Source organism: Biomphalaria glabrata, chromosome 8, assembly GCF_947242115.1.
Source record: "Biomphalaria glabrata chromosome 8, xgBioGlab47.1, whole genome shotgun sequence".
In the NCBI taxonomy this organism is placed as follows: domain Eukaryota; kingdom Metazoa; phylum Mollusca; class Gastropoda; family Planorbidae; genus Biomphalaria; species Biomphalaria glabrata.
The window spans coordinates 11,819,225-11,837,282 of NC_074718.1; the positions used below are offsets into that span (position 1 = coordinate 11,819,225).

Consider the following 18,058-nt stretch of genomic DNA (forward strand, 5'->3'; position numbering starts at 1 on the left):
GTGATATTCGTAGCCCTATTTATACGAGACTTCAATAGGTCAATTTTTTTGAAGGGAGGGGGGATTTAGACAGTGTTATGGTACATTAGGCATGCCCCATACAATGGTTCCCGGTCACTTCATCCCCTGTCATTTTATCCCCTGGTCATTTCATCCCCGGTCATTTCATCCCCTGGTCATTTCATCATTTTATCTAACAAATAGTCATGGGCGTAGCCAGGGGGGGGGGTTGGGGTTCAAACCCCCCCCGAAATGAAATCCCCCCCTTGGGGGTGGGATCGGAATTTAGTGAATGATTTTTTGCTTTGATTTTGTTTATTTTAGGAGAGATTTTAATACTAGACCATCAATTGCCCCAGCACAACCAATGGGGTTTTGAGTTTAAAACCCCTAACCAGGGGGTTTTGAGTTTAAAACCCCCTACCAGGGGTTTTGAGTTTTAAACCCCCTACTTGGGGTTTTTGCAGTTAACCCCCCCTCTTCTATAAAACAAAACAAAAATGCAAACGAAAATCCCCTAATTCCAAGAGCACAGTTAAGGGAGATTTTGATTTTAAAACCCCCTCCAAAATTTACGATAAACCCCCTCTTCAATATAAAAAAAAAAGTTAATTACGCACTCAAAATGTTATGTGCGTAGCTAAATGGGTTTTGACTTAGTTTTTAGTTTAAACCCCACTTCAGCGGGGTTTGAAGGTAAAAAATACCTCTTTAATAATAAAAACAAAGCAAATTATACACTCAAAATGTTTTGAGTGTAGTCAAAGGGGTTTTGAGTTTAAACCCCCCTCCAGGGGGGTTTGAGGCTAAAAAATACATCTTCAGTGTAAGAAAAAAAAGCAAATTACGCACTCAAAATGCTATGAGCGTTGCCAAAAGGGGTTTTGAGTTTAAACCCCCATTCAGAGGGGTTTAATGCTAAAAATACCTCTTCAATATAAAAAAAAGGAAATTACACACTAAAATTATTTGAGCGTAGCCAATCCAATCAGGGGTTTTGAGTTTAAACCCCTCTTCTACAGATGGCGTTTGTTTAAAGTTTAAAACCCCTCCAGATGATTTTGAGTTTAAGATCCCCCTACAGAGCATTTTGAGGTGGAAAACCCCCAAAAGATGATTTTGACGATAAAACTTCTCTTTTCGATATAAAATCTAAAGCAAACTACAGTCACTTAATTCCAAGAGCGTATTCAAGAGTGGTTACACATTTTTACCATTGGCAGGGCTCCCTTAATAAAGTGTAGTGAATAGTCATCTGCCGAAATTGAAAAACACTAAATGTGGCTCAACAAAGATGGCTAAGACAGATTTTAGTAGTCAGTTATAGAGATCGGGTTTAAATCAAGGAAATCCTATGCCGAACTGGGAGTCGACCCTTTAGTAAGATTGTGAGAGAGCGACGCATGAGGTTTGCGGGACATGTTCTCCGACAAAATGAATTACGCATAAGAAGAGTTGCAATGATATCCTTGTACAACTTGACGCCACTCATTCATTGAGGTCCTCATGGCAGGTGGGAAGAGGCTTCAGACATTACTAGTGACAGAATTTTACGGAAACAGCTTGACGTCAAATGCTCCGAACGGCGCGGTAGGGTCTAAGTCAGTAAGAATAGCACATTAGGTTTTTGAAATAAAACATTTTAATAGCAGGGAAATGCACTGTAGATACCTCAGAATATGCATTTTGTTGGCTTTCAATACCAGAAATAGTGCTTGGCGGCGGGGCTTCGCCCCGCGCTAGCGCTCCCCAGGCCCCATTGCTAGTAATGGCAGGGAATCTGCAATTTTATGGAAACAGCTTGACGGCATATGTGCCAAACGGCGCGGGAGGGTCTAAGTCAGTAAGAATAACACATTAGATTTTTGAAATAAAACTTTTTAATAGCAGGAAAATGCACTGTAGATACCTCAGAATATGCATTTTGTTGGCTTTCAATATCAGAAATAGTGGTTGGCGGCGGGGCTTCGCCCCGCGCTGGGGGAGCTCCTAGCGCTCCCGCAGACCCCCTTGCTAGTATTGGCGGGGAATCTACAATTTTTCCACTAACTCATGGAAGAACCTATTCTAGGGCACAATAAACGTCTTCCGAAAGAATGAAGGGTCAGAATGCAATAAAGATTATGTACACACACACACACACACACATAAATACATATACAAAAAAAAATTCGCGGGGTCGGGGGGGGGGGAGAAAAAAAAATCCCCACCCCCAAACCCCCCCCCGAAAAAAAATCCTGGCTACGCCCATGCAAATAGTAATTGTAAAATCATGAAATAAGCAATATTTAATATATTCATTTTGATTTACATGACATAAAGTGTAATGCATTAGATAAGAATCAAATTATAGGCCATTAAAAACGATAAAAATTTAATAAATATAGAGGTCATGTAAAAAGTGTTTTTGTGTTTATTTACACCAATCAATCAGATAGTGGGGTGGGAAAATTTACATCGAGAGAGAGAAAGAGAGAGAGAGAGAGAGAGGGAGAGAGAGAGAGAGTCACGCCCTACATGTAAGATCGATAGAAATATGAAATAAATTGTGTTATAAAGTCGTATAACACAATCTACGGCATTAATGTTTATCTTATCTAATCTTATATAATACAGACGTTACTTCAAAAAAGAAGATGATTACGTCCTACGCGTCATGCATTCAGTCATGCATATTAAACAATGACTTAAATTCTGCCAAGTCACTGGTTTTCCTGGCTAGCTCAGCAACCCATTCCATATTCTAATAGCACTAAGGAAGAAGGAGCATTTGTACAAATTTGTCCTAGCATATGGGACGAGGAATGTGCCTTTATCTTTGTGTCTTTCTGAGTATTTTATTACATTTTGTTTTTGTATTTGAAGATTATGGTTCAGTGTTTTATGTTTAAAGGCAATGAAAGCAAAACTTATACAGCCGCCATGATATCCTGAGGATGGGTGAAGTCAGACTATATTAGAAAAAAAAAAATAAAAAATTTCAAGGCTAAAAATGAGATTGAAAAATAAAATTAGGTGAGAGATGGTCGTCAGGAGTTATCAGTGGCATGATCATAAGTATTCTAATCGTTCTCATCTCTTAAAAGATTTCCACTTCTTTCACCAAACCTTGGCCTTTGATCATTACGTCATGCACAGGGTAATATTTTAATATCCCCCGCATCCAACAGAAGCGCTATAGCTAAGTACACAATCAGATTTACAATACATTATAAGATTTCTCATCAAGAATGTAAAGTGGAAGGCAAAACACTATATAACTTGTCAAAAAATATCAAAAAGCATTCAACATAATCATATTATATATTAGATGAAATAAGGGCTTAAAATCAAAGCCTTAACAGCACAATGAAACAATGAATAAGAAAAATATTTAATTCGGTATGAAATGACCGGGGGTGAAGTGACCGGGGATGAGATCACCGGTCACCCCAAACAATATACTTTTTCTATGCACGCGTTGCAGAGGCGCCAGCTGCATCTACACTAGACAACTGTGAGAAGAGGCCGACCGAGCAAGGTGCGGGTAGTACTGACCGCATGGGGCAACAATTGGTGAGGGCTATCAAACCACCATCATTCCATTAAGTATACAACTTTAACTCGAGATTTCGACTTATCGGTTTGCGAGTTGTTTTTTTTTAAAAAGCCCCAACAGTCCGTAATGGAGAATTCTATCTTTATCTGGGTATCGTGAAGAAGGCAACAAAGAAATGGAATGAAAAATCAAGGAGATTTCTAATTAGAAGTAACAAAATTGCTATCCCTGAACGATCCGATAGCTTATGCTTCTAGACAGTGGCGTAGCAAGGTAGGGCGTTCTTTTGTTGGTAGTGGAGTCATTACATTCAATTCACTTCTTCGACTAGCTTACTTTACTTAAACTTAGGTCATCCAGCGCAGTTTGGCGCAGAAATCAGTGTCAAGCAGAAATCGGTCTCAATGATAATCATCGCGTTTAAATTCCTTTGTTTTATTGCTTTTCTTGAATATCTAGATCTGTATGTTAGATATGTAATAACAATGAGTAAATTATATTAGAAATGGATAGAGTTAAACTGCCATTGTGTGTCCCTATTGGTCTTGAGCAGGGTTCATTTGAACCCCTTCGCGCCATTGATGCTACGCCACTGCTTCTAGATCATTAACAGATACATCGAAAAGGTGGGCACATATTGAAAACGAATTATTGGCAGTGGTCGTACCTCTATAGCGTCTGGTAGGACAGTAATTGTTCAAAATTATCATAAACCACTGGAAAACATTCTTCAAAAACATCTCAGCGCTGCTCTTAGAAGGCTACATAGTCTCATAAAATGATGCGTCTATAAAATAAAGTTCCCCTATCAGACCTTGTGATCTATAAGGAAGATGATGTTAAGGTCATCTGTTTCTGTGACCTACAGTTAACGAGGGTGTCATGTGGCCAGCACAACGAACAACCCGCCTTTACTTTTCCCCAACTAATGTCAGGTACCTACCCATTAGACCTGGGGTGGACTCAGGGGCACCCAAAGATCCCGCAATTAAAAGTCCCAGTCTTCATAATGATTCGAACCCTAGACTCCGGTTCGGAAGTCAAGCGCTTTACCGCTCAGTCACAGCGCCTCCTTGGTACGTCCTTATCGCTATTTCGGTTTTTTAGGGGAGAAAATTTGTTCATAGCCGACACTTTAAGTAGAGACCCATAGGAGGTAACGAGTGATATCCCCTTACGTTTGTGTCAAAACATTAGGACTAGCAATACTAGTGCTGGAGAAGGTCAGAATTGAGACAGGGAAAGATGGAAGTGGTATTTTCACCTAGAGACATGATAACATACGAAGATAATTACACCAATGTCACTTCGCAAAGAAATAAAAAAAAAAAAAGCTTCTAGGAGTTGGTTCAATGAGGAGAAGAACAAAAGAAACGGTTTTCTGACCTGGACGATCAGCAACAATTAGGGATTTATTTATATTTATTTTTTTGTTTACTTTATGTAGTTATATGGATTAAAATAAGTTGGACCTGATTCAGCTTCGTTTGCATATATACTTTCAAAAACTTTCAAAGTTTCATTGCTTGTCTTGAAATTTTGTCTTTCTATCGGCTATTCTAGATCTATTTCCTGCAAAGCGAGAAATTCCATTATACACAACAAAAAGATAGATGTTAAGGTATTTTCAGGGTTAGAGCCTTTAGAGGTGCTGATTGCATATTCTTTATAGGAAACCTGTGTGTATTTTGTGTTGTTCAAACTTTTTTTTTCCAAAAAGGTCTTAAATTGATTCTATATTGAGGAAAGTTTTCTTTGCATAGCTTTCTGTATTTTAGTCATTTCGGAAGTTGACTCTTAGGCATTCGGATGTGATTAGCCCATGGAACTATTATTTCCATGATTAGCCCATTGTGAGAAATTTTTACTTTAGCTTGGCACATGCACACACATCTAGATTTTTATCTAGATATATAGGTTTGTGAGCTCACATTTTGAAGCTGTAATGATTTTTAACTGCAAAGGCTTACTTCACAACTTATTTACTCGAAACCTCAAGTAAATTTCTAATCTACATTGAAGTCTAGATAGATATCTAGATCTAGATCTAGTCTACATCTAGATTCTAGATCTATATAGTTAATATAGATTTAAGACATCATATTTTATTGTAACTATGCGTAGCGTAACAAAACACCATATCTATTTTTATAGACAAATGGATGACGAGTTTATAGATGTTAACAGTTTTTTCCCAGGACTAACCATTCACCATTGAGTCCATTGCCATATATATAATCAATATTACAATTATTATTATTGAATTACGGAGCTATAAGAATTCAAACGTAAAAATTATTAAAATTGCAGCGGCAGGGATTAGGTTTTTTAACAGTTAACTTGTAACTTGTTTGTTAGACGGAGATGACTATAACTAGATCTATAGATACATCTGTTTAGGCCTCATGGAAAACTAGGATTGCGCAGAACACAGTAGACAGTTTGTAAACATTGACTTAAATAATTTGGTCTGGACAAGACAAAAGACAGAATCTGTCACAGATGATGCTAATGAACTATAACTAATGTCACTAATGACAAATAATGATAGACTTGTCACTTGATAGACTACTCCACATTGGACCATACCATATCGCCATATGATGGTGATGGCATATCATATGTATGGATCTATATTCTGACAGTCTACAATTTCATTTGCCATTACTCAAATTACTGGCATTAAATAGATGATACTTATATCAGTATTTTTTTTTATTAGTAGACTAAAATAAATACTTTTAAAATAGAGTGTATCAGGTTTTAAATGAAGAATCTCTCTAGATCTAGTATTCTAGTATACAAATTGGTAACAAGCGTTACAAGGACATAGATATTTATCTAAATCATTGTGATTTATGGCATATGTTAATAATTATTATATCAATTTTCCATTATAATTTTTTAAAATGCAAATAACAAATTTAATTTATGTAGTTTTTTCCTGCTGACAATTTAAAAAAAAAATGTAATTAAATTTATATTTATTGCGTAGCCTAGATCTATAGGGGAGTATAGTCAGATAACATTATAGGAAACGGACTATATCTATTTAGATTTTATTTGTAATGATAATCTCCATTGTTTGACTCTTTTGAGTTTTAGTTGAATAAACATTGCAACACATAATCTGAAAGTAGTATTATATATATAATATATATATATATATACTATATATATTTAGTTTCTTCTTGAAACAAGGCAAAATCTGGTGTGATTAATCAATGATTCAATCCAATTCTGGAGCGGCAAAGTTTGCCACAGTATCATTAGGGAGAATCAATAATTGCTATGTTTATAACTTTGTCAACATGTTGGCTGGTTCTTCTATGTAAACTAATACTGATAACTGATCTATCAACAATTTTAATCTCTAGTTTTAGGTTATATTCTAGATTCAGACTAAATAGACTTTAGCAGACTATTCAAGAATCTAGCATTTAGAAATATTAAAAATAGCTAGGAAACATTCTACAAAGCTGGTTTTTAGGTAGATCTAGATCCATATTATATATACTAGATCTGTAGTCAATATTGATATTGTCTATGTCTACAATTACACAGTTTTTGCATTAATTAGGTATACCATACTCTTCAAGTGTCTTAGTGTTGTGCTATAGAATGTGCTAGAACATTACTATAGAAAATTTTGGATATATAGTTAAAAATAGTTTTAGATTTTTATTGACACTATAATCTAGATGTAGACTATATATATATATTTTTTATATTAAATTCTAGATCTAGATCATCATTATTCTTTAGGCAAAGCAAGCTTTTATTATTCATATTATGAATATATGGCATAAACATCAATTTTTCAAGGCCAGTGGATGGAATAAATTAGCTCTAAAATGACCTCTTCGGTAGAACCAAGACCAAATGATCGTGAGTTCTAAAGTTTGCATGTTTTAAGTTTTTTTTTTTGTTTTGTAATATGAATATTATTGTGTATGTATACATTTTATCTCAATGTTTTTGAATAGTCTTCTTGAATTTTTTATCTAATTATTAGCATTACCCACCAGCTATGCCCAACTATTTGGTCCTAGGATTTTTAGATCTTTATCAAAATATTTCAAAAGCACTCTGATGCTTTTTGGCATGAGCCTTTTTAATATTTCATCCTTCTCATCAAACACTAACATAATGTTTTAGTCGAAAATACAAAGGCCCACTTATATTGACCTCTCATGCACATCTAATTATTGACATGGATAGATCTAATTCTAATGTCAACTTTTTAGCATTGATGTAGATTTAGATTTAAATGTAACAGTTTAATGGTAAAAAGGACAGGTTTTAATTATTAAAATACAATTTATACAGTAAGTATACTAATGATATTGTGGCCTTTCTCAGAATTGTAGTACTTTTCTAAAATAAAATAAAATATTTATTCTAGTACTGAGTACATTGAAACAAATAAAAAATACATAAAAAACAAACTTCCATTTTAAATGATTTTTTTCTGGATTGAAGCATGTCTAGTGTTAAGGCCTCCGCGCGGTGTTGATTCTTGACAATATGTCTAGTGTAGATCTGACTGGAAGTAACGCTGAACTCAACTAATTCAGTAACACCGGCGAAAGGCCGAAACAATCAAATATGTAGTCGACGCTGATGTTGTTCTATAAAGATATTTAATAATCAAGAATGGAATCGTCCGATGTCAGCTATGTCCGTAAATCCGTATCTATTCTATTGTACTCAAGTCTACTACTCTACAAGAAGCGTCTTCCTTTTAGCGTCGTTTAGAGCGTTCTTCTTTTTTTAACCAACTTTACGTCATCGTCGCTAAGTAAAACTTTCCCCTTATTCCCGAAACAAATAACTAATTCCTAATCATGTCATAACAACTCCTCCCCCTCCCGCTAAAAAAAATTGCCTGTCAATTTTTTAATCTACTGTCTTAGTCTTACAATGTGCAAGGGCCAAAATGTAGGGAAACATAAAAGACAACACAACTTGAGTCTTGATTGCGGTTTCAACTTCTCTTCCTGTGTCCACAATCAAGTTCCTCTGAATACATATTTCCCTCACATGTCACTAACTGATACTGTCCAATGTGATGTGCCATAGGTGACCGCAGACATAGTTCGTTTGCGCTGACACTCTACATGTGTCTATCTATACTTCATCACATCACGTTCCAGAGGTTATACCGCTTTCCCTCACATGTCAGGACAGACAATTTACCTAATATGACAAATCAACATTTATCAATACTCGTTCTCCCACTATACACCTAACATTCTTTCGGGCATTTACAAGTGTATTTTATTTCCTCTCTCCACTTACTTGTCCCCACACGACCTAACTCTTGACTGATGTATGATAATGATCAAATACAAAGAATAAATTATAAAACTTACTTTTTCGTGCTGTAACTACATCCTCGCCTTATAAATGCCCTTTCTATTCATACAAACATACATACAATTCATACATACTACCCGAAATCAATAATTAACATGAGCTATTCTAATAATAACGCAATCGCATATACATTATAACATAAATATCATATTCAAAGATACCTTAACACAACCTTATACCCGTCTAGTTATGACTACTAGTTAGGTCAATTAATTAAGAATAAACAATTTAAATAAAATAACTTATTTACACACTACGGTCTCATCGTGCTATGTTTCACAGGCTATCTACACGACTCATACATTTGTTCTCTCCAACTGGAGTTAACATCTCTTCTTACACCACTATAGCCGGCTTGTGGCCTTCTACCTCTGTATGACTTGCGATTACCGCTACCATAGTCATCTCTTCTACCATCACTGTCGGATACAGACCTGTGCCTCCTATCCGAACTCGCAATCTTCTGTTTAGACTGTTCTGTCCTACTCCAACAGTCTTTAGCGATGTGCCCATGTTTATGGCAGTTAAAACAAATTATGTCCTTTCTAGGTTTGTTTCGCTTCTTGTTGCCATACCTGCTTTTCCAACTTCTAACCTGTTTGTCAGAAGCGGCTCTGACACCTGCTACATTTCCAAGTAAAACATCTCTAGATAACCTCGGCATGGCTACCCCTTCGAAATACCCTGTGTACAATGGAGATCGAAGGAACACTTTGCACGCTTCGAATCTCTTAACTGCGCCGTCTGCCAACCTGACTGATTTGGTATATCCTAAATAATCCTTAGATTTCACTAATCCCCCTCGAACCGCGAGTGTACTGCTAGCTGTGTCCCGGATCACATTTACCTGTTTATTATTTATCATGCCTGGATATAGTTTAAATCTATCTTCCCCACAATCAACGTAATTCATTTCTTCATCTGGTTCACTATGTCCGTTATCACGATCCCTGTCTTGGATGCTCATTACAAAATTAACCCTATCTGGTGGCCGATTATCCCTCTCTTGTCTACGGTTTTCTTGATTACCTCTCCTATCACTAGTGCCACTATTACCCTGTGCATTTCTATTGCCAGCTCCATTCCCTCTATGTTTCTTACACTGGTATGCCATGTGTCCCTTTTCCTGACAGTTAAAACATGTAACATCCCTAAGGTTTCTATCACCCGCTTTCGGTCTATCTATTCTCCTATCATAACTTTCCCTGCCATTGTTTTCATTTTCCCAGGATCTATCCTTTATGCCATCATAACTATCCCGACCATTGTTCCCACGTTCCCTGGACCTATCGTTTCTCCTACCATAATCCCTATCATTACCATCATTTCTCTTTACATAATTTACCAGGTCAATGACTTTTTTATGGTCGCTAACTGAAAGTGGATTGTTTGGGTAAGCATTCTTAAAGATCCTAATAATTTCTACCAAGTCTTCAATTACCTTAGGGTTTCTTTCTTTTACAAAGGACTGTAGCTGAGGGTCGCACTTATTGATAAAGTTATCAATCAGAATGAAGTTCTTCAACCCCTCGTAGGTGTTCTCTACATTCTCGAATCCGAGCCATTTAGTGAAGAAGTCCTTCTCTGAGTTGATAGTTGTTTGTGGATCAACTTGGCTGGATGGAGTGTTTTCGTAATACTTCTTTCGGAATGTTGCCGCGTTGTGCCCGTATGCGTTTAGCAGTTCCTTCTTTAGCACCTGATAGCTGTTTTGCATCGAGTGGTCATGGTTTTGGCAAATCGTGAGGGCTTTCCCATGTACGAAGTCCAACAATATTTCAGACCACTCCTTCTCTTGGACATTAAACTTCGCTAGCTTGATTTCAAAGCATTTCAGATAGTCACCGATGTCGTCCTTGTCTTCCGCAAAAGATTGTATCTTCTTTTTCATCCATGCGGCGCTACTATGGCTTTCTATGTTGGCGCTATTGTTGCTGTTCCCTTCGGTGGGCACACTTACACCAGCCTCTATCCTCATCTGTTCAACTTGAATTCTCACTTTTCTGTCCGCCTCTTCTTTCTTCTCCCTCTCTACATGTTCCGCCTCTCTAACCTTTTCCCTCTCCAACTTTTCTGCCTCTCTAACCTTTTCCCGCTCTATGCAATCTGCTTCTTCCTTTTCTTTTTCTCTGCCTCTAGCTTTCTCTCTCTCCAAGAGTTCTGCTTCAGCCGCCACCATCTGCTGTACATAGGCAGTTAGTTCTTTGCCGCGCAGTTCTAGTTCTGTCTTGGCTTCATGAATTAGCTTTTTTCTAAATTCTTACAGGTCGTAGCCTGAAGTAGTTGCCATATTACCTTTTGAACGTAACCTCGCTCTGCGGCTTCCTAATATCTCTTGATTCAAATGAATTAAATTCGTCACTCTACCCTCGGCGTCTAGACTACCAACTCCGACTTATACTAACTTCTATACTTTCCAAGATACACTTAGTATCCTTGGTACCAGTGTGTAGGCGTGTAGGCTACACTCTGACCCGACTGAATACGATGTGCGACACACGCACACTCAACCGACTACGTGTTACTCACACGAGTCGCCGGTAAATAGAGCAACCTGTCTATTTACAAATACTAAAATTACAAATGGGCAATCAGGCTTCACCTCGATTGTTCCCCAGATCTAGTCTAGATTACGCTAGATCTTAGTTACTTCTTACCTGCTTTCACAGCCAGGAATGTATATAACTTACAACTCATACAAATAAACTATGAAATTAAACCTAAATACGATAAACACCAAACTATAGATCTAGTTCTAATGAATGAGACTTTCATCTGACTGAAGATGGGAGTATTACAAACAATTAATACACAACGTTACTACAACAAAAAAATGCTTAACTAAATGATTCACATTCACATACAGGACGAATTAACAGCTAAACGTATATCTGGACCTCTTGCTAGATTACACCTAATTTTAAGGATATCCCCAATCCACCACGATTTAACCTGGTAGTGATAATCTAGCGAGTGGTCACTTCCCTACAGACTCTAATTATTCTAAGGAGATAGAAGTTAAATAACACTTGACTTATCTGTCTAAGAAGCGGCGATAACTCCACAGTCAGTCTCGGGTCCACTCTTCCTACGCTAATGTCTGTCCCGGCGGCAAGGCTCACGGCGATGTCTTCCCCAGCTGTGAGATAAGGACAGCGAACGTTTCGGCTCTCCAAGGTCCTTCGGTACTGGTCTGCAACGGCTCCGGTTCTTCGGTGGTACGGCGTCTGGTTCTTGTTCACTGTGATCTGTCGTCTGGCTCCGGTTCGTCGGTGACGTAGAGTCTGGTTCCGGTTGCTGGTTCCAAGGCAGGTACGGTGGTTCCAGGTGGTCGTCTGTCCAAAGTGAAACTGGAACGGTCCAACAGTTGACACAGCGACAAAGTCAAAGTCCAGTGCTAAAATACCGGCTATCTGGCTATCTAACGTGTAGCACAGATTCAGCCGAGACGTAGATCAAATTAGCACTACTGTACTTAAGTGCCATAGGCAGTAAGATGGCTCCTACGTCAAAAGTTCTTTGGCGTGACCTCAACGGTCGATCTTGGCCTTGCAGAGGTGACCTTAACGTTCGTCCTCACGATGCCGGGCAGGCGATATCTCTTCAGTACGGCTTCGACAGGACGGTTTTCTTCCCTTCCACCAACTGTAGCCTTCTCAATACCGAACTACAGGCTTCAATACGATGCCCCAACGTATGGGCGTTTATAACTTACAAATGTAGATCTAGATCTATATTTCGTTACCTCCTAGGTCTACGAGTCCAGGATCTCACTGGCTTTCCTTCGCCGACGTGGCTGTATAATCAGGGTCTAGCTGCAGACTAGGCCGATGACGTAACTTCTGTCTCTTCCTAACAGAGGGCTTCTATCCTTCTGGATGTTGATGCCAGTGAGCTCCGAGTCTGGGGTCGCCACGCTGTTAAGGCCTCCGCGCGGTGTTGATTCTTGACAATATGTCTAGTGTAGATCTGACTGGAAGTAACGCTGAACTCAACTAATTCAGTAACACCGGCGAAAGGCCGAAACAATCAAATATGTAGTCGACGCTGATGTTGTTCTATAAAGATATTTAATAATCAAGAATGGAATCGTCCGATGTCAGCTATGTCCGTAAATCCGTATCTATTCTATTGTACTCAAGTCTACTACTCTACAAGAAGCGTCTTCCTTTTAGCGTCGTTTAGAGCGTTCTTCTTTTTTTAACCAACTTTATGTCATCGTCGCTAAGTAAAACTTTCCCCTTATTCCCGAAACAAATAACTAATTCCTAATCATGTCATAACACTAGATAAAAAATATTGTTTAAAAAACACTATATATTTTTTCATTACAGGTAAAGTAATACTAGACATTTTAGTTGAGTTCATAGAAGTCTCAATTCATTGCATTCTCTACAACAGAAACCTCTATCCCCAAGGAGTGTTTGAAAAGAGGAATAAATACAATGTTCCAGTTCAGGTACTTAACTCTGTATCTACACACATATATATATATATAGTTTTGATTCCCAACATTTTTAGCCACTTTTATCTTTTTTCTTTAGTAATGTGATATATCAACACTGGTTTACAGCTCACACATTATTTCTGGTCATTCAGCAGGAGACATTAGTTACAAGAGATCAATATTATATTCCTAGAAGTGATAATTGTCACTATTGAAAATTTCATTGGCTATCTTTGCCTCTGACCACATAATTTTGAAATATATGAATATTCTGTTTCTATGATCAGGCTCATTCTCTGGAGTTTTCTTAATATCAGGACCCATTCTTTGACATGGTGGTGAGCCGGATATATATATATATATGGAAATTTGTTGTGATTACAAGGACTTTTTTCTCATACCGGTATCTCTGATTATTGTTTCTTCACTAACATCATGCCACTAAAGATTTTCCCAATAGCAATTTAAACTTCAATGCGCTGACCCATTACATCTTCTTGAAGACTCTTTTCTTTCCTAAGGTGCTATGTATTTTGTATTTTATAGTTTAATTGCTTTTTAGCACTCAGCTACTTAATTTAATAATTGAGAGATTATTCAATATTATTGTAATGTAAAGTCTTTAGTTTACACATGTCCATGGTACATTTTAGATGTGTCAACATCCAGAGGTTCGCAGCTATGTTAACAGTATTATTGAGAGTCTGGCTGTGTTGCTCTCTGAAGGAAGAGTTGACAAAATCAGTGTTGTCATACTGAAAGAAGAGACTGGTGAGCCCTTGGAAAAATTTGTAATTGAAGTTCGAGAAATCAGAGACAAGTGGCGAGAGTAAGTTAAAGTTAATCTATTTGTAATATGGTGCCAATTACTTAAAAGTATGACCACTTGCAAGTTTAGATGATTTAATTTCTGTTAATGTGCCAAAGCTGCTTACAAGTTTAGCTACAGTAATATTCAACTCACTGAGCAAATTACTTGTTGGGATTTATTGAACATGCGCACAAGATTTCTACACCTCCAAGTCAGAATTTGCAGTTGACTGGCAGATCTAATTCTTCAGCTTTTCTTCGACTCTAGAAAGATAATTTTAGCCAAGGTCATAACCACTTAGCTTTCGTTGAAATGCTATACTATGTAGATGTGACATAAAAAGCTGTTTTTTTTCCTGGTATCTTATATTCAGCGAATTTCTCTTACATTTTCTGTCAAACTCTTGTTTTGGTAATGTAGCCTCATCATTCATTATTCATCTTTCACAACCAGTTAGGATCATGGACACCTTTTGTAATGAGTACAGTTTAAAGTTTCCAAAGTTAGATAATGATGTAAGAAGATATTTGTTTTAGGTCCCTTGTCATCTTTGAAAAAAAGTATTTAAATGTGTAATCAGTGATCCAGTGTTTGACTTGATAAATATCTTGTTTTCTCAAGCATCTGATTGATTCTACTTCATCCAGTGTTTTGACCATTAAACTTTATCCATTATCTTCTGTTACCCCCAACATTGCTGAATATTTTTGATGAATATTAGCTGCTCTATTTATAGTTAGTACACAAAATGTATTTCTTTTTATTAAAAAAAATATTACTTTTTCTTAATGAATATTTTGTGATCAGTATTTTAATTATAAACATATTATCACTATGCACAATCTAATTTTAATCAAACTTGCTGTAAGAGAATGCTATAATTTTTTTAAACGATTAATTTGTGAATGCATGTTTTTAAATTTTTTAAAAATTTATTAACATAACAGCAAAGATCCTAACTTGCTACAGACAGAGAGAGCACTCAGGTCATTTTTACTGAAACTTAATGTGAGTGATGCCCTATTGAAGCCACCTGCAACAGGTAGATAATTGATTTTTTTAAATACATCCTCTTATAAAGAAAACAATTTCCCTTTTTTCAATATCATTTAAAACCTCTTGGTATGTTTCATACTTTTTCTTAACGGTAATGTTTCAGTTGTGTTTAAAACTTACTATCACATCTAAACACTTGAAAATCATTTCTCACATTTATTTATGAATGAAAACTGATTGACATTGCTTTGTCGTTCAAATAAAATGGCTCCTTATACCTAAAACAATTTCAAAATAAGTGGATTGATTGATATATATACATTGTTACGAATCTCCCTATCCAGGCTCGCTGCAAATGGCACCAAACGACACCACCAACTTAAAGAACTTGACAACTCTGGGCTTCAAAATAACGTAATAGTTTAATGTCAATAAATAAAAGCCAACACTGTACAATTGGCAGCACGTAACACAAGACTGTACAAATATCTCTCCGCCGTATCAACTCTTGCACTGGTCTCTCTGTCTCGTCTCGGACTTGTACTGAGCCGTTGTAACGAACTGTAGATCGGGAAGTTGTGACTGACTCGTCTCTGATACCTTCGCTCTTTATATAGGGTCCCTGCTGGCCTTCTAGAACCGGACAGAACGTCGCTCGACCATTTTGGGTGGTCAGATGACTACAATTCTCGTGACGCTCTTGAGCTGTGTTCACGGCGCCGATCCTTCCCGAACCGTTATGTTGAAACTCGTCTTGGCTGACCGTCGTAACTTGTCACGCTCCACCGCTCGTCTAGCGCTGGCCTGGGGCGATTGGCTGACTACACACACACTCACCACCCCCATCTGTGCCACCACCAGGTTTATAACAATATATTTAGATCTTAAAATTAGGTGTAACCAATAGAATAAGCTAAATGTAATAAATATAGCTTCCACCGCAAGCTCAATATTTTTTAACTTGTCAGTGCTAAACAAAATGTTTTGGGTGAACATAAAATTCTATATTTAATTTTATAAACTATACTCCAAAACAGGAACGACCTGGACAATTCATGTAGATACCACAGAGGCCATATTTGAAGCAGTGGAACTGCAGTTGATTGAAAAGGTGAGAAATTATTTGTTAATACATAATTGCACTCATATTAAATGTGATTATTGCAAAACAGGGTAAATGGATACATTAAACTCTCAATATATGAAACTTGATTAAAGCTGTCTTATAAAGTTTGTTGTTAATTAGTGTTAATTTGTAAGTTTATTACCTCACTATTTGTCTGCACTAGATGCAGGAAAATACGGGTTTGCGTTGTCATGTGAAACACTGCACTGGCACAGTTGACATTGCCTGATCTAATGTTCATGTCATGTTAAGAGTTTAAAAGATGTGGAATTCCTGATGTCGAAAACAGGAAGTAGAATGAGTAAAGTTGACTTTGAGTTCAGTCAAGTGGTATCCTTTAGACCAGGTAGTCAAGTATATTTTGGTCCAGGACGGACAGTAGCGACTTAGAAAAGTCGAGCATTATTTACAGTTAGGAAGTATCTTTTAGGCAGTTGATGCCAGTGTTCTTTTTGAGTCATGTATTATTATTCTGGATTATTCTGTACAGTGTTACCTGCTGAAATGCGGACGTGATTTGTAATATACTCTGGAGAGTTTAACGTATTGGATATATTTGATACCGCTGTTATGCGGATAGGATTGTTTATTATTTTTTGACTTGTAGCACTAACAAGGAGTGCAGTATTATTATTATGTTGTAAAATAAACTTTATATTTGTCTGCTGAAACAGACTTAAGTCAGTTTGTAGTGTCTATATTTGTCATGTGTCAAGAGTACGAACCCAGCATTCCACGACATTCGCATTCTTCAACATTACACCATTTAACGTTATTTACATGCACTCATCCTTAATTTTCGGAATCAAAGACATTGTCATTATTATTACATCACAAAGGCAAAAAGTTTATTGAATGTGCTTAACTTAATTTTTTTTTATTACAAGGATTTCCCCTGGATTGAAGCAGAAGAAAAGCAGGCATCTATTGAAAATGCAACATTGGTACCTCTTAGAAGCAATACCTCAGATGCTTTTAGAGTAAGTATTTTTTTCATTAGTGATACAGGTAATTGTAAATATTTAAAGATTCCCACCATACACTACATTAATTGTAACACAGTATATACCTGTGTCTATATTCTAAGGACTTTCAGAATACAATGTCACATTTCATATGCCTTTTCATGATTCTTTTCAGATGCAGCTTTATGTGGAAGAAAGGAAAGCTGAAATATCAGAAACATTAATCAACTCCTCTGATGGCATTATAGACAATTCATGTCTTGTGGATGATACCCTTTCTAATATCTTAGATACTACTTGTAAGCCAATGGATGCCTCCAGTTCTATACTCAGCTCACCATCCACATCTCAGGATACATGAGGTAGTAGTCTAGGACCTAGGTTATAGTACTACAGCCAATTTATGACTTTGGCCTAACTAGGCCTATGTTGTAAACATAAATGAAGACAGTAGCCCCAGATACTGTTAAGAGTAATTGCGAACAGAGATTAAGCTCTTGATGAAATGATCAGGTCTAGTTCAGACAATCAAACAGAAACTTTCAAAACAGAAAGAACAAATTTAGAATGTAAAAAAAAATAACCTAAGTTACTATAGAAGTATGAACAGGAAAATCAAATATAATGATTATGTATTTGTTAATAGCTTGATGATTTTAAATTACAAAATCAAAAGATGTGTATATTTGTAAATAAATTAAGAGAACTTGGTGGTCTATTTGAATAAATTATAAATGAAATCATTTTTTTTATATGTGTCAGTTTTTGTTTTAATTTCTTCCTATATGATTATCAT

General features: G+C 36.7%; 1 protein-coding gene across 5 annotated transcripts; it reads left to right on the plus strand.

The window, feature by feature from the left end:
• The first annotated feature begins 5,521 nt into the window (after nt 1-5,521).
• On the plus strand, nt 5,522-18,016 carry LOC106060833 (mitotic spindle assembly checkpoint protein MAD2B-like). Of its 5 annotated transcripts, none has more exons than XM_056037920.1 (8): nt 5,522-5,536; nt 7,280-7,426; nt 13,252-13,376; nt 14,018-14,193; nt 15,123-15,217; nt 16,209-16,282; nt 17,185-17,277; nt 17,438-18,016. In XM_056037920.1, the coding sequence occupies exons 2-8, from the start codon at nt 7,393-7,395 to the stop codon at nt 17,621-17,623; spliced, it is 783 nt and encodes a 260-aa protein (XP_055893895.1). In that variant the 5' UTR covers nt 5,522-5,536; nt 7,280-7,392; the 3' UTR covers nt 17,624-18,016. The 5 variants fall into 5 exon arrangements, with proteins under 5 accessions (XP_055893895.1, XP_055893896.1, XP_013074294.1 ...); XM_056037921.1 differs by lacking the exon at nt 5,522-5,536 and adding an exon at nt 5,537-5,648; XM_013218840.2 differs by lacking the exon at nt 5,522-5,536 and adding an exon at nt 5,572-5,648 and having other exon boundaries at nt 7,304-7,426.
• Nucleotides 18,017-18,058: the final 42 nt, after the last annotated feature.